The sequence below is a fragment of the Helicoverpa armigera genome, chromosome 1 (assembly GCF_030705265.1).
Source record: "Helicoverpa armigera isolate CAAS_96S chromosome 1, ASM3070526v1, whole genome shotgun sequence".
In the NCBI taxonomy this organism is placed as follows: domain Eukaryota; kingdom Metazoa; phylum Arthropoda; class Insecta; order Lepidoptera; family Noctuidae; genus Helicoverpa; species Helicoverpa armigera.
Genome location: NC_087120.1, coordinates 2,438,692 through 2,465,321, shown reverse-complemented (window position 1 = coordinate 2,465,321; position 26,630 = coordinate 2,438,692). Strand labels below are relative to the sequence as shown.

Sequence of the window (26,630 nt, the reverse complement as noted above, 5' to 3'; positions counted from 1 at the left end):
GTACCAGTGTTTTACAAGGAGCGACTGCCTGTCTGACCTCCTCAACCTTGTTACCCAGACAACCTAATACCCCTAGGTGCACCCAAAAAAAAATGTCCACAAATCTGAATTTCTAGGGTCTCACGCACACCTAATAGGTACAACGCCATCTGTACCTTTTCTTAAACTCTCATTGTAATTCCTATTCCCAAAAAGTTATATAGTACCGCCAAGTACCATGCCGAGCCCTTTGAGTCCGATTCAGATTTCCGGACAAATTATCTTTAAAATCTCTCGGGGAAATTCATATAATATGCTGACTCCGACTTCTTTTCTCCTTTTATATTTTTTTTATTCTCTACTGGCTTCCGCCAGCGTGGAGTTCGGTTATATCGCGTTTCCAAGGGAACTCTTCAAAATTCCGGGATAAAAACTATCCTTCGTCCTTTCTCAAGGTCAACTCTCAATCTCTACCAAATTTTATTAAAATCAGTTCAGTGGTTACATAACTCTGTTTGTCTGTCTGTTACGCTTTCACGTCTAGGCCACTGATTTCGCATTTTTTAATTTTCTACCTAGTTATTTTCTATTTTATTAATTGTTGACTACAATAACGTTTCGTTATACGACCTGAAAATTATATGACGTTCTGTTCCTTGCATTCACGTACCTAGGTCTGTGCCATCTAGTCATCAGTTAGGAAAATAATTCCCTGATTGAATCTTTATAGCAGTTTTAACCTTAGCGGGCATCCTGCTACTAATATAAGACCAATCGTATTTGATATTTGTGACTCGGCCGTTAAATGTATAGGAAGGTAGCAACACTAAAAAATAATAAAACAGCGTTTAGCTACAGAAAATCAGTTTATTTTGAAGAGTAAGGAGTCCAGAACATTTCGACACTGAGACATCAATAACTATTACATAACATGGAATCATCGCTACGTAGTACAGTTTACATTAAAATCTGTAATATTAATATTCCAATACAATATTTCGGAAACATCAAGTTATTTTCTTAATTACATTTCTCTGTGCAGGATGCCTAGCACAAATCACTCAGAAAAGAATGGCGTGAATAAGTATTCTGGATTAAGTATTACTTATATATCACACTTCTATTTAAATAATATGATTGATCATCTTTAAATATACACTGATTATTACCGTCATATTAATAAATACAACAATCAAATATTTAATTGTTATTTATGTGATGACTTGAGTGAGATCTTAATCCAATTGTGATTTTACTGAAAACCTGAACTTTAAATGTTTTTTTTTTTTTATGCGAAAAAAGTTCTATTTATCTCAGTTACAGACTGTACAGGGGCTGTAATGGAACAAGTTATAATATTTGATATTTCAGAGCAAGGACGATGTTGATCGTCGTATATATTCATTCACACAAAAATCTGATTAATTATTGCAATAGAAACATCATGTGAAATGTACTGCTTGACAATACCCAATCGTTAATAACGTACAATTATAAAATAATATTTACATATTCTGTTAAAGACACCACCGTGTTATAAAAATTATACTTACAAGCTTATGGCTTATATTGTAGAAGTACCCGAGAAAATACACTTTGAAGTACATTCTTCGACCTATTAATTATGGTTTTAACATCATAAAGCTTGACAAACCTTGACCAGAACATTATCCTCGACAGGTGTGTGTTACAAATCATCCTAAGATATGGTATGGACACCAATTAAGATATGGCATGCGTCAATTATCAACTATGTGTTTTAAGACATATTTTTTATATTCTAGACACATAATCAAGAGGAGAACAATATAATTATGTTATAATATATAAACTTGCATAAAAACACAGCAAATAGTTATACAATATAATGTGGTTGGCAAAACACAGCATTTGCTGAAGTTGCATTCGGTAAATCATGCCTTAGACATGCAACGCCTATAATATATAATTATGTAAAGATGAAGTGACGGCTCCGATAATACATATTTTTTATTGCAAGATAAATGAACTAATATAATTATAGGCTAGGTATCCGTACCACGAAGTTATCACAAGTTTAAAGAAATACTTAAAATGAAAATATATCTAATTACTGTACGCCATATGAATTATGTATATCTACTTAAAGGTGATTAGGTATAACTTTGATATTTGTAAACATGATATGACATTCAAAATTCATTTCGAAACATGTAAATATAAAAATACGAGTACAACTTGAGACTTAATTAGTGTTTTAGAGAGAATATAAATTATACAACTTTTGATAAAGTTACAAATTAATTGTTTTCAATAATTGACTGTGAGATATGCTAGCCGTGTGAAGTGAGAGTACAATTTTACGTTGTTTTAGAACTTTGGATAGTATTTGGGTGAAATAGGATATATTGGTTCTGAAAGGTGTCGAAATAAATAATAAATCAAACGGGATTTTAGATGATTTAAGAAACGCTTTGTTTGGAACGTAATGATGACATGACCGTCTGTAAAATAGACAAAAATACCGAAATTGAAAAGAACATTTTACCTTAGATAATATTTTCATGAAATAATTTGATATACCTAGAGATTTTGGACAAGATATGTGATACAAAATATTTGCTAGTAAAGTTTAAATTTTAAAGCAATTCCAAGGTCGGAGGTAACATGTTAACTGTAAATTCGTAAGTTAGGATGTAGGTACTCTACATGTAAGTGATATCACTTTGATAATGATTGTTCAAACTTTTTTTTTTCAAAGTAGGTACACAAGTGCATTGACACATAGAATGTAGTTGAAATTTTATCAAGTCGTATAATATAGTAAAAAATGGCTCAAAAACGTATTTCTATTTTGGTAAAGTTCGACAATTTTTATTTTCATAAAATCTTCAGTAAATGGTTCTACTACATCGTAAGAAACACGTAAAATTTTCAATATAGCTAAAGTTCTTAGTGTCTAATTCGTTTTCATTAAAATCCCTAACAGTTAATACTTCCAAAAGATTACAGTACAACTTACATAACTTTCCTCTTCGTTCGAAATTGCCAACAGCTCAAAAATCTGAACATTTCACAAAGCCAACGTTATCGTTTTTAAACGATTTCATATCCAAAAGGCAGATCGCCACTAAAAGCCAACGTTCTAAAATATCCAACAATCCAAAAATATCCATTTATCTTCCTACGAAACATTCACCAACTAGCATTGGCATTAAAGTCAATACATAAATATTTTATGTCATTTAAATATCGTCTTATTTACCAAATGGGTAAACTACGTACACATATAGTGTATATATATATATATAGATACGCATAAACATTTCTCTCGCTAATCTCAGGAACTCCTGTTCTAGATTGCCCGGGAAAGGCCATAGGCAAAAAAAATCCTGGTTCGCAAGTAGTTCCTGAGGGACGCGAGCAGAAGATACTTTTAAATATCGAATACACATTAATCCTGATCATATCATTTTAAATAGATATTATACGTGCTTGCAGCAAAGTTACAATATACTCGAACTACCTCACTACTTGACCTACGGACCGATATGTGACATATAATTATTGTATACACCTATAATCACGTTGTGTATGACACCCATTGTTAACCCTAACATCGATGTACAATTTAATTTTAATTTACCGATAACGACATATTAAAATGCAATTAAGTTTCTCACTTTCCTCCACAGTTATCATCGGTAAATCACAATATTATATTACTATATCCATAAACAATAGAGAAATGTTTTAACAATATACTGAGAAACGGTCGCACCGCTTTAATATTTAACTTAATTATAACTATTTACAAATTGCATAAGAAAAAATATTTAAATAATTAGTGCATTTGCCAAAGAAATGGTACGTTGCATAAACTATAAAGTCATAACGAAATAAACATTTTCAAATTCGAGTTAACAAACACAAAAAAATATTTAAAAAATTACCTGAAACTTATTTTACCTTTTATGAATATCAGACTAGTTTTGATACTTAGCTGTGCATCTTAAAGTAGACAGCTACAATCAGGTCAATCTGATGGTGAATACATTTTTGTCCACACTAAAGTATATAAATGAGCACTTCGCTTCATGAAAATACAATCTTAATACCTAACCCATCACACAGTATCATCAAACGACAAGAAATATTGATTCCATTATATTTATATTGACACAAAAGTATGTATTATACAATAAGACATTGACGTTACTACTTGGAATCTTGAGAAAGTTCCAATTTAATTTCTCTTAATATTCCATCATACACAAAAAAACCTTACCCCAACCGATAAACCAGTAAACATTTCATTCCAATAATATTTAAGATTCGTTATATGTGCCTAAAATGTAATGTACTCGTAAAACATTAAATCTACCATGTTCGAGATCCGGGATTAAATATACACCTACTACGAATAAATATGCAATATAGAGATACAATTATACTACATAACGTATGATGGTTAAAATGCCGTAATTATTTACTGCAACGACACTTCATTCTACGAGTTCAATTTGAAGAACTTTAATACTCAGATTTAGAGTTCAAAATAGAGCGACATCGATCAAAAAATTCCTGTCCTATTCAGAAAAACTGGTCATACCTTAAGGGTTGAGGCTGAAGAGCCACCATTTCTTTGACAAACGCCTTGTCCCGTGTGACGGATGGCTTCACCGAGCGTTCGCGTTGGTGTCGCTCTCCGGGCCGTCGTGGTACTCGTGGAAGCAGGGCACGATGCAGAGGTTGGTGCGGCACTCGGGGCAGTGGTACTGCGTCTTCCGTCGCAAGATCCGCCCGCACTCGTCGACTGTGTTCCAGCAGAAGTTGCAGCTGAGGGGGGGGCCGGAGCGTACGGCGGGGGTATGGCTCGCTCGTTGCGTCTGCGACGTGTCCGACGTGCTAGACTCGAATGATGCTGAAGTAGACGTGGCGGTGGTGGTGGTCGAGGATTGGCGATCGGCGGCTGAGACGGCTCGGATAAGCAACCCGCATATTGAGCTCACTTCTTGTTCAATCCGCGGCTTCCGTGTAAGTAGACCCTTGAAATGTAAATACATTTACTTTCCCAGTATTCCATCTATCTGTTGTTTTACTTGCTAGAGTTAAGACTTCTGTAGTGCTAATGTCGAAATTCTATCTCTAGTAACTGCCAAATCGATTTAATTGAAACTGGTCAGTAGTAGATATAGATCAAATACGGCGCGTTGTATAGGGACGTGGGTGAAGCTGAAAGCTATCTATTTATTGGGTACTAGAAGGTAGTCAGGCAAGTTACCTTCGAAGCGCTGTATTGTGGGTAAGACTCGTGTTTCTGAAGCGTGGGCGTGGGCTTGGTGACGGCGGGGGTCGGCGGGAGGGGTTCCGAAGTCTGCTTGCGTATGTTCTGCTCGTCGGCCACGCGAGACTGCCGCTTGAAATGCTTGGTCCGCCGGTGCCAACTGCCTTCACAATTCGGGTTTGCTGGACCTAGAGAGTAAGATATAAGAGGGATTTTTTAATATTACTGGTACAGCTGTCTCCAAACTTATTGGCGGCTTGCATGTAACCTCCAAACAGATACGCGCAAGTGAGCTGTACTGGCCGCGGACTCCGTCAGCTGCTGATGAGCATGGTTTATGCAGCGTATAATGTTCGGACCCAAACCATGTCTACATTTATATTTGAGACACTGTTTAAGTTTCTCAACTGACGGCATGGCACGGCAGGTCGTGCAGTGGCATCCCGCGGCATGCCATGCAAGCAATCTTAATTCCTCGACCCCAAAGTGACCCATATGTCTCGCGGGATGCGGCATCCCGCGAGTGGAATGAAAAAGCAAGACACGTCATGCCGCCGTATCCTGTGGTACGTCGCGGCATCAAAATAAAGTAATATAAATTGTAAACTCATTGAAAGAAGATTCAAAATAACTTAACTAGTATTAAAATCCTTTGCCATGACACACTGTGCCGTGCCGGTGTCTGTGTGTGTAGTTGGATGGTCAGTACTGTAGATTACGTTTGCAAAAACTCTAGTAAAGACTTATGTACCTACCCATTGCATTAAAGCGAATAACAAAATACTTTTTGAATATTAACCAACATTAATAAAATTGGACATAAGATGTACTTGCATCAAATGTAAATCTAATGTTCATAAAAAAGGCAAAGGAATAGTAAAAGAAAAGAAATGCAAAATAATTAAAATTCTTTATTTTTCTATTTAAATTTATTTTGGTATTTATATTTATATTCAATTGTTAGTGCTAAGCACAATATTCAATACATATTGATATTCAATACATATTCATGCATTTTCTGTATGTGATTAATACTATTTCGAACACCTATACAACACTTCCTCGAGGGAAGTTCATGGTAGGATCCTTAAAACCTGGATAAGCTAATAATAATTATTAAAATCAAATACTTTACGATTGTGAGCAGTCTTTCGAGAACATTTCGATACAAGAATTTCAGAGCAACATTCATACAATACCAACACGGATACATAACTATATACACATCACATTTACAATTTTAATGATTTGACAGCCTAAACGAGTAAAAACTTACTAAATTAATAAAAAAATCAGTCTAAATTACAAAAAACGTTACAGAGATCGCAAACGCCAAAACTGGTTATTATTGTAAATCTAGGCGCATAGAAAAATATAATACTCCTGACGGTAGTGTCGAGATCACAAATTGTATTCGTGAGCGGTTCTACCGTTCATATTCATATAAAGGTGTAATTAATTACTTAAATAAAACTACTTTTACATACCGACAGTAACTTCACTTAAGCCTAATCACCTTATTGCTTACTATAAATGCATACTGACGTAATTACACTTATTGCTAGTTTTAATTATTTTACACAATAGAGATCTCTGGTTCCCGCCAATATTGACGTCAACTAACGATATTTCGACGTCGGACATACCTTACCCATACAAGTGTTTTTCAACAAAAAGTACATTTCAATTAAAATTCAATAAACCTACCGCTATGGCCCAGCGCACACCGCTGGAAGCGCGTCGGAACACATTTGAAGACAATGATTTAACACTAGCTTCTACCCGCGGCTTCGCCCGCGTAGAGTTTGGTTATATCGCGTTTCCAAAAGAATTCTTCAAAAGTCCGGGATAAAAACTATCCTATGTTCTTGCAAAGATCAACTCTATCTCCGTACCAAATTTTATTAAAATAAGTTCAGTGGTATAGACGTGAAAGCGTAACAGACAGACAGACATACAGATTATATTAAATCGTGGTCTTCAAATGCGCTCCGACGCGCTTTCAGCGGTGTGCGCTGAGCCAATGAAGTTAAAAAAATATGATAAAAAAAAGAAACATTCAAAATCAGATAATAAATACATTTAAAACCTACCGCTGTTTTTTTTTAATAAAAAATTGATTTCATTACTGAAAATATGACACAAAAACTTTGAACAGGTTTTCTAATTTTTGAATGTTTCTAATGTTATTAAATGCATTCAGGCTTTTCTAATGTTATTAAATGCGTAGTTAGTGTGGTAGTGCCTTTAGTTGATTTCAAGTAAACTTCATTAAACTGGGCGATGCGATTCTGTGCAGCTAACAGTTTAGTTCGGTAACCATAATTATGTTCAAGTGTAGTCAGCCGCATTGGACGTGCACAGTAGCGGCGTAAGGGGCGGAGGGGCGGTCCGCCCCGGGTGCCACATCTCGGGGGGTGCCATCTTGGTCGGCACATATCTGCACGACCAGGATGGCGCGGGCAGAAGACACAAGTCACTAAGGGTGCCATTCTAATCTGCAAAGCCTAAGTTCACTACCATTTACTGCGCGATATTCACATTTTAAACAAAACTACAACAGTGCGTGTGCGAGACATCGAGGCGGTCACCCCTCTCAGTCCAACTGTCACCCTTCTCTTGTATTTTTGCTTTTGTATTTCTTAAATTAATTCCTCGAAGTTAGAAAAAAATTCCGCTCGCTTCGCTCGCGGATTTCTCTTCATTTCTAATTTGTTCTGCGCTTACTTTTTGAGCCCTCAAAAGCAAAAAGTTAAACCACCGAAGTAGCAAAAACAACTGACAATCGCTTTAGTTACGCCTAAATAGCTTTTAATTTATGCTTAATTCTGAGTTACCTAAATTAAAGAGTCCTCAAAAATAACTATAAAAAAATTCACTTTACAGTGGACATTTCTAAGCTATTTAGGCGCTATTTGTAAGCGGAGGTGAAGGACTTTGTGTCCCAAATCTCAAAAAATTTTCAGCTCGCTACGCTCGCAGTTGCTTCACTTTCCGGTCTTTTTTTTCAAACATGTTTGAGTACTTTTGTGTTCCAAAACTCGAAAATTTCGCGCTCGCTGCGCTCGCGCCTTACACTTAACAGTAATTTCTTTTCATAGGTATCTTTTTGCATCCCAAATATCAAAAATTACGCGCTCGCTACGCTCGCGCCTTCTTTACTTTACAGTGCTTCTTTCAAACTTGTTTGAGTACTTTTGTGTTTCAAAACTCAAAAATTTCACGCTCGTTACGCTCGCGCCCTACACTTTACAGTAATTTCTTTACATAGGTATCTTTTTGCGTTTCAAATATCTAAAATTTCGCGCTCGCTACGCTCGCGGCTTCTATACTATACGGTGCTTTTTCCAAACTTGTTTAGGTACTTTCTTGTTAATTCTGTATGATTCTTTTTACTACGTAATTATATTTTGTCGTTTTTTTTTTGGGGGGGAGGGGGGGCAGGCAGGGTGCTCAATAAGTAGTGCGCCCCGGGTGCCGCTCGATGCTACGCCGCCACTGGACGTGCACTACACTTGAAAGTATGAGTACCCAACCAAACGGCTTGCCGAACAAATTTTCGAAAATTCAACGTCGGTAACACTACCACACTCCAAAATACTGGAATTATAATACATATAACCACATAATAGGTACTTTATTTTCGGTGACTTCTGAACAAATTCGCAAAAAAAAAAACTAAATAAATCTTGTAACATTATGTATACCATAATGTAATAAAATTATTACAAAATACTTATAAATAGAGGTAGTTATGAACAAAATTGGAAACCTGCCACTCGGTACTTATAACTAAATCTTTGCATATGCCTTGCTCAGCCTTTTCCTAATTAATTTTGAGGTTAGTAGGGGGGAAACTCGCCCCTGGACCGTGGCCCAAATTACATGGTAAAGAAACAGCTGGGAACACTGGGCCGAATGTGTGGGCCAAATTCTCGTACGAAATACCTAATTTAGGTAAATCGAGCCGGGGGGCCACTTTCCATTCTTCCCAGCTTCGCCAGCTAGCCGGGCGAGTTTCCCCCGTAACCCGAACAGCACTTACCTATTATTGCTTCGACGGTGAGCTTCCAACCAGTGAGTGTACTTATAGGCCAATACAGTACAAGTCAGGCGCACTGTATATATGCGATGAAGTGATGATGACATAGTAATCCTATGATCACGATCAGGAAAATGTGAAAAGAATAGCAACGTACCAGCGTTGAAAATAATTGTAAGAGCGCAAAAGCAAGTTTGAATTTGACTTCTAAAGATAGACAAAAGGGCAGAACTTTTGACTTTATAGTTTAGGAGTAAAACCGAGTTAAGTAAATTTAAAAAAATTGTAGCAACTAGTAGTATTTCGGGGTCAGTGAGGAGTGACAGCAATTCTGTCGGTAACGTCAGATTAACCCGAAATAGCGAAATCTATCGATAAATAAAATATTGGAAGCGGTCGTATGTCGTCATTACTATCATGGCATCAGTAGAGTTGATATTAATTGAAACTTAATTTACCACAGCCGACACTAATAAGTAAGTACATGTATATTTACAAGGCTAGATGCATGTATACTGGCGCGAGGAGCGGCGGCGAGGGGTCCGCGCCTCGCCACTCGTGTCACAACGAGTACGACTCGTCAGCTGACACGCAAGCCGCGTTCTATTGTAGCGCATTGAAGTTTACGCCTAAAATGTTAATGGGTGAGTTTTGTGGTACTCCCTGCATTGGGAAGGCTTGCGGCTGCTCGATGAACCCTTGAGGAGGAGCGCACAGCAGCGCCATCTGTTGCGCGGCGGGCGCCGGCTCCTTGCGCTCGGGCGGCGGCGTGGTGCACTCGCGCTTGATGCGGTTCCTGATGCTCGGCCGGTGGTTCGGGTAGCCCCTCTTCTTATACTCCAGCCACAGCGTCCGGTTGTTGACCCCGAACAAGCGCGCGGCCTTGCAGAACCCGATGTTTCCGTAGCGAACCGCCTCGAGTGCGCGCTGGAAGTTCTCTTCTGACTGGGGTTTGATGGTGCGTCTACGTTTCTGGGTCGGCAAGGGAGCGTCCGGAGGGGCATGCACCTCTGCGCACGAGGGGCCTGGGGAGGGCCCGGCCACTTCTAGGCCCTGCCCGAAGTTGATCTCCTGCATGTGCTGGTTCATGACGTTATTCATATAAATGGGTTCCTCTTGCATCGTGCTGAGACACGCGTTGGAGTAACGCGGGTATGGGTGCTCCATCATTGGCCACTGACCTCCTGGGAAGAGAGATAAATGTACGTATTTTAATAAAATGCTCAAGGTACAGTATAATATTTTGAGTTAAAGTTTAATTAAACAGTTTCTCATTGATCTCCCTTCCCTGGAAAGTAAAACGTCGTCCCGGTAACGTGTTGTTTAAGGAACTTAGGCGAAATCTAAGGCGAGTTAGTTTAGAAGTCTGATGTAAAGGAGGTACTCATTACGAGTATAAAGTTTGAATCTGTACGAGCGAGCACGGACTATCTACATATAGCACGTCACATGCAGTACACATACAGCAAAGCAAATAATGATAGTTTTGAGATGAATGAGAAACAGAGTGATTTTTGATGAATCAATTATGTAGTCTTGTGAAGACTTATGGTCAAATTGTTAGAATGATATGATTGTTGGTTTGACAAATCAGTGTAAGCCTACAAGAGTTTACCAGGGGAAGATCAAAGAAAACAGACATATCATGAACATAACTTTCAATGACATACTATATGGTAAAAGTGAAAAATATTCGAACTTAACAATTTTCATTTAAATAGAAATATTGTGCCTTAAATGCATACTTAGTAAAACGTCAATCTATTTTCATACATTGTGACAACACTTAAAGCTGAAAATGGCAACACTTACTATTTTAATGAAAATAACTACATAAAGAAACAAAAATTGTGAATGAAATTAATGTTTGTGGCGTATTAATGTGTGATGGCGACTTATCTTGTAAAATTTTTCACTTATGACGACTTAGTGCAGGCTTGCAACATTGTTAACTAAGCATTATTTCGGCAGAATATATCGGGATATAAAAATATAAAATAGTTTTGTGTGTAGTTGACAGCAGTGTCTGACAGCTGTCAGTGTCACTGACAGGTGTCAGTGTTCAAGCGATGACAGCTGTCAACTACACTAAAAACGGTCAGACTGTAGCCGCTGTAGCAGCAGACCTGTCAACTACACCAAAAAACGGTCAGAGTGTAGCCTTAACTGAGATTAGTGAGCAATGGTGCAAGCGGGCTTTAACAATATCATTTGATGATGTCACTTCACTATGTCATTAATTTAATTTTCTTGCCAGGCTAGATGAGAACATGGGACAACGTTCCATGTTCTGATCTGTAAAGACCTCGAGGTCTTTCATCGGTGCAAGACGAAACGTACGTTTTATAAGGTGTTAACACGGTATTTGAAGCCATCACACAAGCACTAGTAAAGAGTTGTTACCTTGAGGCATAACGGCTTGTGCGTTTTCCATTAGTGCTGATTGGTTGACTGGTGCATTTTCTGTGTTTTCGGTGGTCTGGAATTGAAAAAAAAAAGAATTACTGCAGGGTGAATGAATTGTAACTAAGGGTCCGTTCAGACAAACGTAGTAGTATACTCTTTCGCCCGCCTACAATAACCATTATCGGTCTTATGGTCTTACCACAGAAACTTAAACATGTGTCAAACACTTGCCTAAAAAGAGTGTGGCTGCAAAATGGGCCTTATTTCAACGTCATAATCTGACATTTTTTAGACAAGTGTTAAACTGACGTTTAAAAGTTTTGTGGTACGACGGTTAATGTCTAAGAAATGTCATAGATTAGAGGCACTATTCATACGTTAAATGAAAATTACCTGCTGAGCGTTATCAATAGTGCGGATTTCGTGGTATTCTCTACGGCGGTGCTGTGGCACGCTGCTGAGAGTGACGGTGTCTCCTCCAGCGCCGGCCTGCGCTCCAACGTCCGCCCGGACATCCTCCAGCATACTCATTGAAGCCGAGCCACTCGAGCTTTGTCTGCGCCTAAACATATGTACGATGAACTACATTTGGCCAGTTTGTTGTGGAACTTGGAGCTTCAGGGTGAATGAGCAATGAGAATGACAGTCAAGTAATTTTGGGTATTTGGTTTGAATTATATGTCACTGGAAAATAACAAAACTCGTAAGTCGTGATCAATTATCTAGGTAGTTGATCAATTGTCGGAAAATAATAAACGGCAGTTGAAATGTACTATACGATATGACTATATTGATATGACTATTACGAAGTTTGACCGACGATTGCTTTGGAAGATATTAAAAAAATACTTTATTTAGGATTTTAGAACAAACACTGTTTGACACTGTGTGTTTGACACTCACCTTTTGCGTTTGGTCGACGGTGAAACTGCTGGGGACTGCCGATGTGAATCTAACGAGTCCCCTTGGTTTTGGAACTCCGCATTATTTGCCGAAGATCTTGTGAGAGACGTGGAATCCGGCATCTCGGTCAAGCCTTTAATTTTGAGGTGCTTAGCGGTGTCCAGCACCTGTAAACAGAATATTTCTTGATTAAAGGAAAGTACATCACATAAATCTTAGGCTAGATTACAAAAAATCATGTTTGTTGTATGGGAATCCTTTAAGTTTAAAATTTACAACAAACGTATTTTTTTGCTCATTTCCTAAATAATGGAACAGAACCCTTCGTGTGCGATTGCGACTCGCACTTGGCCAGTTTTTTATATATAGGGACAATATGCATCATCGGGGAGCAGTGGATGCGGGTTCCGGAAGAGAAAACTTGCGAACCTCGGATGGAGGCCTTTGTCCAACAGTGGACATCTTTCATCGACGAAAAATTATAGTTTCTTAGCACACCCACCTTAGGTAACTGCTCCTCCGTCACGTTGACCTCGCCGCAATACATGAAGTCCACTATGATTCTCAGGTCCGCGAACGTGACGTCTTTCAGTATGACTATGGGATGCTGCGCCGGGTTATCGACAAACAGCGACTGGATTTGCAAAGAAAATATAATATTAATAAATTTTTACTAGCATAGGTTAAGCATTTTTGTATTACAAACACATCCTACTATCCTACTAATATAATAAATGTGAAAGTTTGTGAGAATGTATGGATGTATGTTTGTTATTCAATCATGCAAAAACAGCTGGATCGATTTGATGGTATGTAGATAGGTGATACCCTGGATTAACACAAGGGCTACTTTTATCAACACACCAGGCGGGCGAAGCCGCTGGCGGAAGCTAGTTTGAAATAAAAGGCTTTTTATTTTATTCTTATTAATAATTTATAAGACATTTGAGTCTTATTACTTAAGACTTAGTCACTTACTTGGAAGTATGTACTACAGGCGGCCAGAACCACCTTATGTGCTGAGAGCTGTTGGCCATCGGTCGCCAAGGTCACGTCGACCATGGATTGGGTGTTGAGGAAGGTCGTGAACATCGATATAAAGTTCGGCTGGTGGTTGTTCCATTTTAGACTGTACTGTTGCGGCATCTTTGGCAGGAACTGGAATGAAAAAAATATAAAGTTAGTATATGACTATGTAATTCGTAAATCCTGTGTCTGTAGACTAAACAAATGCAAGTAATCCTCAATTATGTTAATATTGTTTATGAATCTGCTTGTTCTACTTTCTCCAACAGCCTGTTCTATCAATCAGTGATTCCAAGTTTCACTCCACAATAAGGCTCAATTGTAATAACAGTAAATAAATCTTTAATATAATAATTATAGGAGTTAACCATCACAGTTAACATAGAAGAGTAGCGGAAAGTAAAAGTTATAGTTTACTCAAAGTACTAGAGTTAGTAAGTTTCATCCTCTGAGCCCTTTTCCGAACTATGTTGGGGTCGGCTTCCAGTCTAACCAGATGTAGCTGAGTACCAATGCTTAATAATGAGCGACTAGCCTATCGGATCCCCTCAACCCAGGCAACCCAATACCCCTTGGCTAGACTGGTGTCAGACTTACTGGCTTCTGATTACCCGTAACGACTGCCAAGGATGTTCAATGACAGCCGGGGCCTACAGTTTAACGAGCCATCCGAAACACAGTCATTAGTGTCTAAGATATACTTAGAAACTCAAACTACATACAAACTTGCCACACGACTAAAGATAGTAAGTTTCACTCCACAAAAAAAATGTTACTCACTTTGACAACATTGCTATTATAAACAACATTGGCTTATTTTGAGTTTTTTATGTTGCGTCCTTTTCTGCACATACGGCTTTGTAAGTCTTTGTTATGCATTCGGAGGACGCTTTCAGGTTGGTAAAAACAATCACGGCCAAATTGCACTACATGTGTAAGCAAAAAGATAAACTAAATTGAAAAAAAATAAAAAACTCAAAAAAGCCAACATCGTTTGACAATAAGCAGTGTGCCAATGCCTATATAATAAGCATTCTATTGTAAAAATAAAAAAGGGAATAAAAATAACAAAAAAAAAAAAAACAGCTGAGGGTTAGGCGTCGAAGTACTCCTCCCCATCGCTGTCATTCGGAAACGTGCCCAGAAGACTGGCTGCATTGCCACGTTGAATGGCAATGCTAATTTTTTGTCCAAAGAACAAGCCAGCCCTCTGGTCACGTGAAGCGTCGACAAGCCTTTTCGCTATGTCTTTCAACAGCGCCCGGGAACTCGGGCCCATTGTCCGAGCGTTTCGACCCCAAATGGCTCAAAAGTATAGTTCCCAATAAGGTAGGGGAATAATTTAGTTTGTAAATATAGTATTAGAAGTAAAATAGTCAGTTAATAGTTATATATAAATAAAATAAAGATATAACACACAAAAATAAAAAGCATTCTATTTAAGAAAAAAAAACGAGACATAGTTTATAGCTAATAACTTATTGGCAGACTTATTGCCACATGGCAATGCTTATTCTTTGTCCAAAGGTCAGCAGCAACAGCTAGCCGGTAACAACCCGATGGTTTCGAACCCAAAGAGGTTACAATGAAATATGCACTATTTTGCAAAAAAAAGCGAGGCACCCATGCGAAATCTTGGTTTTAAGGACTTTACGTGTATTTCAAAGGGTTTTAAAGGGTGAGCCAAGCATGCGTGAGAGTGTATTCTAAAGAAGATGGATCAAAATTGCCCCACGTCCTATAACAAAGTGACGTATCTCAAAAAAAGATATACTTAAATGTTTAAAAATATATGGCATACTCTCTAACTTTATTTTTTTACACCTGCATAAGAAACAAATGCTTTAAAAATGGTTCAGGCGCTATTGTATGAAAATTCTATACATCGTACATAAGACTAATTATGGACCATTTTTTTAAATTATTTTTTTGTTTGATAGGGTCCTACACCTCACAGGTGGTCCCATAATCATCAGGTCAGGATCTGATGATGGAAACCCTGAGTAATCCAGGGCAACTTTTGGAAGTTATGGGCATGCGCAGGATAAAAACTAGACCTGATGAGTGAGACCAGAGAAGGTCCAGGGAACTCGACAACTGAATATGTTAACTACCTCTCGTATTTGGTCGTATATTATTTGTATTGATGAGAACTTTCCATTAATGCGGATAGTAACTACGCTTGTCACTTAAAAGCCAAAAATAATAAACGTTTTCAAAAAAATAAATCCGACTCCTAAAAACACTGCAAAGCAAAAAAAAGGTCTCGTAATAACTGATTTTTAAACGGTTGTTTAAAAATCACGAGACTTTTACGATTACGAGACTTTTAGACCTCGTGCTCACAACGAGCAAATGATAAATGCACTTAGTAAGCGGTGTGCTTGGGCCTAGAGAGTAATAGTGCAAGTCAGCTTTAATGTGCAAGCGAGCAAGCCAAGGCCTTAATATTAAGTTAGAACACGGTAACATCAAAATATAACGCTGTTACAGAGGGGAAAAACATAATTGTTCATGTGAATATGTCACCGGAAAATAACAAGACTCGTAAGTTGATCAATTTTCTAGGTAGGTGATCGACTCTCGGAAAATAATAAACGGCAGTTGAAATGTACTATTTAACGCATTGAATTTTGCTAATTGGTCAACTTACGGTACCTAGCTGTTATTTAATAATTAACTATATTGCTACAAGAAAAATCATTCACAAATGGGCCAATCGTCTTGTTATTTTCCGGTAACTGATACACCTTTATGCAATACGAAATAATAATATGATTTAATGTTGAAGCCTTATCTTGATGCCACATGGCATTCGAATTATACGGGTTTAAAAAAACAAGAATGTACGGTAAAGACGAAAGATTTAAAGCACATAATATAAAGTTATGCAAATATGACTTACCAATTTTCTTCTTGTAACAGCGACTTTTCGCTTAGGAGTAGCTGAGATGGGCCGGTTACTGAAAATAAAAAATATATATGTTTATTATACACATTAAAAAAGCCACACATTAACAAACGTTTGAGTGAAAAAGAAAACTTGAAAATAAATCGTAAGACAATTAAAGAAAGAAAAAAATAGCATTTACTTTTCAATCTTATCAACTTTGCAACTCATGCTAACGAAATAAACGAAAGAAAATGGCGTAGCACATTTGGTAATAATTTACAATATTTTGTATAGGCTAATTGAGGGTATTTTGAATTCGCTCTGCATCACTTGAGAACAAAATGGCGTCGCTTATGAAGTTTTCCACAGCATTGGACAATGGATCGCGTAAGTATATTGTGCAGGTAAAACTTTGTGCTAAGTTTATATGGCACGCAATTGCTTGAGCAAAGGGTAGGTCGGAACTAGCATAAATTAAACTTGGTAATAAAAATCCTGTTTTACAGGAGTCCAAGTTTGGGTGGCTAGTGAGTGGCCCAATAAGTACACAACAGCCAACCTCACAAGTTTATTGTAATTTCACTCAAGAAATAAAGGAATCTTTAGAAAGGTTTTGGACAATTGATGACCTTCCAGTTACTAAAACATATTCTGTAGAAGAACAGCTTTGTGAAAACAATTTTATTGAGAATTTTTCTAGATTACCAAATGGTAGGTTTGCTGTGACAATGCCTTTTAAGGAGTCCCCTGAGGAAGCTCTTGGGAACTCATATTATATAGCTAAGAAGTGCTTTTTAAATCTAGAGAAAAAATTTGCTAAGAATCCTAGTCTTAAGATTAAATACAAGTAGTTCATAGACGAGTATGCTAATTTAGGACATTTAAGAGTTTTAAAAAATAAACCTGAGTTCGGATATTATATGCCCCACCACGCAGTAATACGGGAAAAAAGTGAAACCACTAAACTGCGGGTAGTGTTCAATGCCTCATGTAAAACTAGTTCTGGAAAATCACTTAATGATATACAGATGGTCGGGCCAGTTATACAGAGTGATTTAATATCAATTTTGCTTCGCTTTCGTAAACATAAATATGTTCTCACCGGAGATATAGAGAAGATGTTTCGGCAGATTAAAATTAAGGAACCGCAGCGCCACCTACAACTAATATTATGGCGCGATGACGAAACAAAACCGATAGATATCTTACAGCTAAACACAGTAACTTATGGTACTGCGTCCGCACCATTTCTCAGTACTCGATGTTTGCTACAGTTAGCAAAAGAATGTGAGGATAAGTCTATAGCATGTGTCATTGAAAATGATTTTTATGCTGATGATTTAAATACTGGTTCCGAAACTGTAGAGGGTTTAAAATATATTTATAGGGAAGTTGTTGCTACTCTTGATTCAGCACTCTTGCCTTTAAGAAAATTCAGAACAAATTGTCCTAGCTTATTTGAAAATGATGATGATACAGCAAGATTTGTAGATTTTAATAAGGAATCTAGTGTATTAGGTCTTATTTGGTGTCCTAAGTCTGATAATTTACTATTTTCCACAGATTTACAGCATTCTGCTCAAATAACCAAACGGTCAGTAATCTCTACTACGGCCAAAGTATTTGATCCTTTAGGACTATTAAGCCCTTGTATTATAGTACCTAAAATTTTACTACAACAATTATGGTCTGCTAAACTGGACTGGGATGACCCAGTACCAGCTGAATTTTGTAAGGATTGGTCTAACCTTCTGAAAGAATTTTCATATTTGTCTGATATTAATATAGAACGTTGGGTTTTATGTGACAATCCTAAAACTATAGAACTACATTGTTTTGTCGATGCCTCACAACAAGCCTACGCGGCATGTATCTACTTGCGCTCTGAAGACTGTACTGGAAAAGTAACAGTTAGGTTGTTGTGTGCTAAAGCACGAGTCGCCCCAATGAATCCAACCACTATACCGAGGCTGGAGTTGTGTGGCGCACTCCTAGGGGCTCGTCTATGTTCAAAGGTATTAGATTCCTTACAATGTAATATATCCCGAAAAGTTCTATGGTCTGATTCGATGGTTGTGTTGGGATGGGTGCAAACTCCACCCAGGGATCTTAAAGTATTTGTTTGTAATAGAGTGAATGAAATAAATCAACTGACACCGGGATTCGACTTTAGATATGTACCAACTGATCAAAACCCTGCAGACATGGGTTCTAGAGGTGTGTCTCCCAAGCAGTTAAAAGCTTCTAGCCTTTGGTGGGCAGGGCCTTCGTTCCTCGCTAATGACCCTACTTGTTGGCCTACACAACAACAAATCCCTAGTTTACAGAACTTAAAATCCCACGCAACATTGAATGTCACACCACAATTGTAAATAACATAATTGAATTTGAAAAATATTCTAACTTTAATAAACTTATTAGGATCTATGCGTATGTGCAACGTTTTGTACATAATTGCTTAAATAAAAATAGTAGAATTAGTGGACCATTAGATGTTAAGGAATTAGATAAGTCATTATTAACTTTAGTTAGGTTAAGTCAGTTGGATAGTTACTCTGACGAAATTAAATTAATTAGTGATAAGAAAACTCTTAATTGTAAGTCTAAATTACTGTCGTTGAATCCTTTCTTAGATGACAACAATATATTGAGAGTTGGTGGTAGGCTTCAAAATTCTGAATTTGATTATGATAAGAAGCACCCCATGATTTTAGATGCAAAACATCAGTTCACTCAAGTGTTATTCAGGCAAGAACATGAACGTTTATTTCATGCAGGACCGCAACATCTGCTAGCGTCTATCAGAGAGCGATTTTGGGCCATAGGAGGTAGAAATTTAGCTCGCAGTACGACTAAGAAGTGTCTACTCTGTACTCGCTTTCGAGGAAAAACCATTCAACCAATAATGGGTAACTTACCTTCGGAAAGAACTTACTCAATGTTTCCTTTCTACACATGCGGTGTAGATTTTGCTGGTCCTTTTACTATTTCAAGTCGCAAAGGTAGAGGAAGTCAATCCTCAAAATGTTATTTATGTTTATTTGTATGCCTCTCGACTAAGGCGATTCATTTAGAATTAGTAAGCAGTTTGAGCTCTGATGCATTTATATTGTCTTTAAAAAGGTTCATATCAAGAAGAGGCAAACCTAGTGTCATCTATTGCGATAATGGCACTAATTTCAGAGGCGCAAATAACGAAATGTGTAGAGTGCTCAGGTCCAATCGTAAGTGCACTGATAATTTCGCGAATGATAATGGTATAAAATTCGTATTTAGCCCGGCGTACTCGCCTCACTTCGGGGGCATATGGGAAGCAGGAGTCAAGTCGGCAAAGTTTCATTTAAAACGCACGGCCGGTAAAGCTTCCTTGACGTTCGAGGAGCTTGCTACGTTATTAGCACAAGTCGAGGCCATACTTAATTCCCGTCCTCTGTCTCCCCTATCTTCCGATCCTACCGATCCTACACCACTTACCCCAGGGCACTTCCTTGTCGGGCGACCTCTCACGTCGTTACCGTCGGCACCTATTAATACGAAGAGTCCAAATCGTTACCAACTTATAGAGAAAATCAGACAAGACTTCTGGCAACGATGGCGCCGGGAGTTCGTAGCGGAGCTGCAGCAACGCACGAAATGGAAAACCAGGCAGCATGAGCTTCGTGTGGGTGATCTGGTGATCCTGAAGGAAGAAAATGTTCCCCCACTGCAATGGAGACTCGGCCGTGTCACACATTTGTATCCTGGGACGGATGGAGTCAGCAGGGTGGCCGATGTCATGTCTTCCAGAGGCACAGTACGAAGGGCTGTGAACAAAATGTGCATTCTACCAAGTTCAGCCCCAGCAGACACGACACTGATCAATGATGACAAGGATGCTGCCGAGGATAAAGAAGCTTGAAAGCTACCCTTTCAACCCCGGAAGGATGTTCGCGCCCCACACTAAACTTACTAAACCGGGCGGATGTATGCCCGGCTCTACGGGACGTGAGGGGGTGGAGAGAGGGACGCGGGCGCAAGACGCGCGCGCTGGAGCCACGCGCCGCCATATTGCGAATTACGCACGCCACAAGAGCATTGTCGAAATACAAATTAATATTAAGCGAAGAAAGTGTCGCGTCGTCCGTGTCCTGTAATTATTCAGTTTAATTAAATTACTTTTCTTTACAAACAAGAAGAAGTATTATTTTGTCTCCGACAAGCGCACTGCCATCCCTTCCCGCGAGTTCTGCGTCACTGGTTGGATTGCACGGCAGCCCACGGCGCTTCCACTCGTACCTTACATTCGTATATAACAAAACCTATGTAGCTAACTGTTGTATTACGTACACGGTGATAGAGGAATATACAGAAGTTTTATTCTAAAACCTATTCGAAGTCAAACTTATAAGAACACGTGGCACGTGGCAAACTTTTAGTCGGCCTGTAGTTTTTTGGGCTTATTAATATTACAAAAATCAGGGATTTAGCCAGCATCAAAACGATTGGAAACTGTGATTGGAATAAAAATTATCTTTAAGAAAAATGCCGTTAGGAATACATTGAAACATTTTTTGGCTTAGGCATAGGAACAAAGTTCAAACAAATTCTTCTAGAACAAACATTAGTAGAACCGCGTGGTCGACAAAAAAACACCTCGGAAAACACTCTTCTACGTTATTCGCGGCAGCAACGCTCATGGGAATAAATAATATTTAAAATACATAACAAATTCTTCTAGAACAAACTCACATTAGTAGGACCGCGTGATCGACAAACAAAAACTAAAGAAAATATCTAAGGGCCTATCCACACCACGTTTTTTAACGCGCCTTCGACGCGTTTTTGTATCGATACTGACGCGATACGACAGCGCCAGCGCGTTTAAAATACGTGTGTGCATAGGCCCTTATATAAAATAGATAAAACACCAAATATGCAATATATGAGCTAACAGTCGCAGTAGCAGTGGAACCCTCTATAATACTTTAGTCTTTGGTATGGGAGTACGGCATATACCATATGCAATAAATGGTGAAAAATTTATTCGATCATCCGTGTTGTTGGCATACAAAATAAAATCGACTAAAATTACTAAATTATAGAAAAGTAAAACAATGAAAGTGCTTTTACAAAAAATGTACCAGTTTAATAAGTTCTTAAGTTTTTTTTGAAAACGTGTCAAACTTGTGTTTAACTTTTTTGCAATAATATGTACCATTTAATTCTCAGCTTTTGTAAGAAGGAATGGTAACTTTAAAAACCTTCGTTCCAGGAGAGGTCCAGGGCCTGTTAGGCCCTACCTAGACGATCAATATAATTGCGCAGGAGATTACGATAAAAACATTGTGAAATTAAATTTTGTTAGCTAAAAATCTTTTCCTTACAGAATCCACCTGGACAAGTGGGCCAACATCACCACAAAATGGATCCCTGATGATGGAAGGCGGCCAAGAGGAAGACCAAGCAAACGCTGAAGAGAAGATTTAGACAGCTTCGACAAGGACTGGCCACACGATAGGGAAGGATGGACGGATATGGGGGAGGCCTGTGCCCAGCACTGGGACAACATAAGCTAAAAAAAAACTTTACCAATCTTCAATATCACTACATAGCATAAAACAAAGTCGCTTTTTCTGTCCACAATGTCCCTTTGTAAATGTTCAAAATTAAATTTAATTATTAAGTAAAGTTCTTAAATGTTCAAAATACGCAACAGATTTTTAAATAGATAGAGTGATTGAAGAGGAAGGTCTATATGTATAATAACGTCTATTAAATAAAATTAGGTGAATCGGGCCCCTGATAACTGTGTGTTGTGTTATGTTAGATGCCAGAAAAGTTCAGAACTTAACTCTGAATTAAAAATGCAGTTTTTCCAGCTTTGTAGTATAGGGATAGAATTTCAAAAACGCAATTATAGGACCATAATATTACAACTGTAAACATCAAAATCTATGCTGGCCGCTGTTAGAGGGCCCATTTGTTAGTACAAAATAAAGTGAAAAACTTGAGTGCATTTCTATGAAACAAAAAATACGGATTAAATATAAGTACTGAATAATGCATAACAAATGATTATATCTTTTTTAAAACGGTTTTGTGTAGAATTAATTGGGGTCAAGTGTTGAGAACTTTTTGTTGTTACTAAACCCATTCAAGTGTATTAAACCGTTTACTGGATTTTTTTTTAGACCTATTTACTTAAATTGGAATGTTGTTTTGCAGAATCACAATATAGACTTTCCACAAGAAGATTTGTTGTTAGCTCTGATGTCAGAAGTATCAGTATGAAGAGAAGCCTGCAACATAGAGACGGTGCAACAACACAGTTCCTGGCATTAGTGCTACCTTGTTGCAAACAAATGATGTTAGGGAGTTGGAGGTCTGCTGCAACAACTGTGGGTGGTCCAATGTTGTCACCCAACTTTTCCAATGGCAAATAATACAATATTTAGAGAGGATTCAAGATTGTCACATATGCACTGAGTAACTTCCAAAATACAAATTCAATCACTAAATCACGTGGTCTAAAAATAAAAACAGTATGAAAACAGTAGATGTTTTTTATTTATTTTTATTTTTTCAGCATTTAGGTAAGTATCATCCATTGTCATCTATTAACACAACCAAACACTTCATAGGAAGTCATTCATCGTTGCCTTACAGCCAGTTTTGAAGTAAATTGGTGATTTTCTGTGAAAATAACCTTTCAACGAATTTGATATTCTATGACTTTTATTTATTAGAATAATTTTATTAAAAACTATTAATATTTTGAAATTATAAGACTATAATTTGGTTCTATTTAGCTAAATATTAGTGTTATATGTTATATATACAATCACCAAACAACACAAACTAGGGTTTACAATGGTGTCATTGGTTACTGTTACAGCCTTTTTATCGTCCCACTGCTGGGCACAGGCCTCCTCTCACACGGAGAAAAATTGAGCATTAATCACCACGCTAGCTCAAAGCGGGTTGGTGATTTCAGACTGTATAGACCAGGTTTTCTCAAGATGTTTTCCTTCACCTTTTTATCAGCCATTAGTGCCCAAAACATACTTAGAAAGTACATACAAACTCAGAAAAGCTTGCTGCATTACTGCATTGGTACTTGCCTGAACTGCTATAAAATGCTGCTGGTACTTGCTTATAAAATAATAATATAGAAAGTTGAATAGAAGTGGTGTTATTAGATGATATGAACCAAGCTCTGAAACAGATGATTGTAACAAAGTCGTTGAATCCTGTAGCTGTTTGGTGTACCAAACACTTAACAAGCAAAATATAGATGTTCTTGAAAAATACAACAATTTTAGGGCATCATGGATAAAGCTATCTTGCCTATGCCCTCAAAAAAACCTATGAAAAAAGGTGCAATATAGTTCCAAGTTGTTTTTAGTAACTTGGTAAACATTCCCAGCAAAAAACACATAGCAAATGGTTTTGAGGGCTCTTTTGTAAAGGCAGAAAGATGGCTAAAGGAGATGGCCAAGTTTTCAGAGTACAAAACCCAGAACCAACAGCAACGAAATGGGTACTAATGAAATCATTATGGTGGACCTTTGATGGTACCAAAAAGTCCAGCCTTAAATCCATGGGGTATAGGAGCTACATCATATTTTCACAAAAATAGGTTATGATGAATTTATGTTGATTTTTAAGATTATTTACATCAAGGAACAAAAAAACAAGGTGCAAACAGGTAAGATTATACAAGCCAATAGTAATATCCCCATAGTTACAGAGTTTGCCTGCTGATTAAAAGTGACCCCTTCCCTTTGTACTATTGACATGAACCACTCCAGATACTACTAAACACCGACCTTATCTCCAAGTATGGAGAGGTTTTCCAGTTATATGCAACCTTCATAACTGGCGAAGGTTATTTTTGGCTCTTTAGGCCCGGATGTTCGAAGCTCAGTTACGTTAAGGTTAGGGTTAAATTCTAGTTACAGTAAAATTAACAGGGTTTAAATTCAAAAAGCGTTGTTGAAGTACCAGTTAGTTTAACGAACATCAAAATTTCATAATAAAAACCGTGGTCAAAATTGACAGTGGTAAAATTTTAACTTTAACTTTACCGTAACATACGAACAACCGGTAAGTGACAAGTATAGTTGTTGTTATCCGCATTAGTGGAAAGTTGAAATATGTTATACAAAGAGAACCACGTGGTTTTTAGATGATATAAGGACGTTTTTTAATTGGCACATTATACTGAATTTAATCATACAAACAAAGTTTCTGTCTGCTCTGGGTGTCTTTTAAGCCATCTTCTGCCTCCTTATAGTATTAGTCTAGAAGTATTCTAATACAGTTGTGCTGTGTAACCAATATAAACAGATATATTTTAATTTGTTTTTGTTTCATTACTGCTCAGCCTCTTTTTACTCTTAAGTATAACAATACTGTGTACTATGTTTATATTAGGCAGGTAAACATATTTCTAATTATTATAAAGATAACTATAAATATTCAATAAACAAGTATTTAAATAAATAATTGGTCAAATCTGACCCAAAGCACGTCAACTTTTATGAAATTGAAGACCAAGGTTAAAGAGTTCCCTAAACTATGCTATAGCTATATATGATAAGTTTTATGAGTTCAAGAGAGTAGAAAGTCACTCTCAATTTCAGCATCAGATCGAAGGACAATGGGTTGGACGCTTTGCAAAAACCTAACATAATTGTTTTATAAATAACAAAGTTGTGTAAACAAAACTTCGGTTAAAAAGGTGTAAGACCTCTTTAAAGTTATTGTAATATCCAATAATAACCAGCCAGGATCAAAAAATAAAAGTTAATATAAACTCATTGTTTCTTTTATTTACAGATTGGTACACTGTATATTTAAACAAGAGAATAAGCCTAAAGTAATATTTTGCGTAAATTCGCTCCAACTTTAACTTCAATGTTTGTCTACATATGTATGACATAATGTAACAAAAAAAAATGAATACTAGTGAACATTGGATACCAACTCAAACTGAGTGTGGCAATGCATATTTTTGACGTAGTTTTCACGTTAAATTGTATCGTACTAAAAGGCGAATGGCTACAAAGGCAGTAAACGAGTCATCAACGAATATCTTACGGTGGACAGCCCTTCAAAGAAACAATTTGAGCGAACATAATACATAGGTCTGCTACTATAACAATCACCATAGTACGCTAACCGTCAATGTACACAATAGATGCGACAATCTTTGCATTTTAATTAAAATTACTTAATATAGCTCAGCTGAAATACATAAAATAACTCATTATTTAGCCCAAACACGTTTGCATCCGCACAAATAGTTAAAGGCGTAAAAAAATAAAGCTTCACACCGATAGACCACCCCGAAGATGACATCAATCAATAACAAAAGAATATCGCGAGCTTTGCTTAAATAGGTAACAAATTATCGACTTACCCTCGTTGTGGCTTATATTTATAATATGACGGTGTTGGTGCACTTTTTATTCTATCAATTCCATGTAAATAATTATCAATCAACCCACGCTTACAAAAATATTCATCGAAACCCACGCCGACCTGAGTTGCCACTCCTAAAAATGCGGTCGGCGAATAAAAAACGGTGTATGAATGTACAATAATGGAGAATAAAGCTTATTTTATAAAGTGCTATTTTTAAAAATTAATAATGAATTATACGTATTTACATGACCTAAAATTAAACTTATTTATATATACAACTAAAAACAATTATAAAATGGCACCAAAAAACTCCTCATTGCTGCTCACCGGGTGTGTATCCAAGAGGATGTCAATGCTTAATTTTTAACCAAAATAAAAATCAACCTTTGGGTCACTTCGAAGGGATCAGCGGAAGGTTCAGCAAGTCGCTTTCCCAGATCTTTAAAAAGCAGATGAGCACTTGGAGCCCACGGCCCGAGGGTTTCAACCCCAAACGGATAAAAGGTATAGTGACATTAGTGACCCGGGTACTATTTGCGCCGTTTGAGGTTCTCTGTAGCCACAGCAGCGGCACCAGCACATTGCGCCGAGCTAGGAAGGTGGCAAGCAAGAGTATCGACACAGGTCGCGTCCCATACTAAAGACCTACCCATCTTCCACGGGAATAACGACATACCATCTGGTCTCTTGCCATCAGTGATTTATAT

General features: G+C 37.5%; 1 protein-coding gene across 2 annotated transcripts; it reads right to left on the bottom strand.

Annotated features, from left to right (window-relative positions):
- Nucleotides 1-832: 832 nt before the first annotated feature.
- Nucleotides 833-26,076, bottom strand: LOC110377571 (longitudinals lacking protein, isoforms H/M/V). Of its 2 annotated transcripts, XM_021336490.3 has the most exons (9): nt 25,919-26,076; nt 16,528-16,585; nt 13,575-13,754; nt 13,099-13,230; nt 12,597-12,763; nt 12,087-12,255; nt 11,691-11,766; nt 5,243-5,433; nt 833-5,006 (listed from the first exon to the last, which is right to left on the bottom strand). In XM_021336490.3, the coding sequence occupies exons 3-9, from the start codon at nt 13,740-13,742 to the stop codon at nt 4,638-4,640; spliced, it is 1,272 nt and encodes a 423-aa protein (XP_021192165.1). In that variant the 5' UTR covers nt 13,743-13,754; nt 16,528-16,585; nt 25,919-26,076; the 3' UTR covers nt 833-4,637. The 2 variants fall into 2 exon arrangements, with proteins under 2 accessions (XP_021192165.1, XP_021192163.1); XM_021336488.3 differs by lacking the exons at nt 833-5,006; nt 5,243-5,433 and adding an exon at nt 6,137-10,471.
- Nucleotides 26,077-26,630: the final 554 nt, after the last annotated feature.

What these genes read in the sequence shown, in the direction of transcription:
- LOC110377571 (XM_021336488.3), bottom strand. Translation starts at nt 13,742, where the DNA reads ATGCCGCAACAGTACAGTCTAAAATGGAACAACCACCAGCCGAACTTT. An exon ending in CGGAGGAGCAGTTACCTAAG is followed by an intron (nt 12,764 to 13,098) that starts GTGGGTGTGCTA and finishes TTCTGTTTACAG; the next exon opens with GTGCTGGACACCGCTAAGCA. An exon ending in CTATTGATAACGCTCAGCAG is followed by an intron (nt 11,767 to 12,086) that starts GTAATTTTCATT and finishes TTTCAATTCCAG; the next exon opens with ACCACCGAAAACACAGAAAA.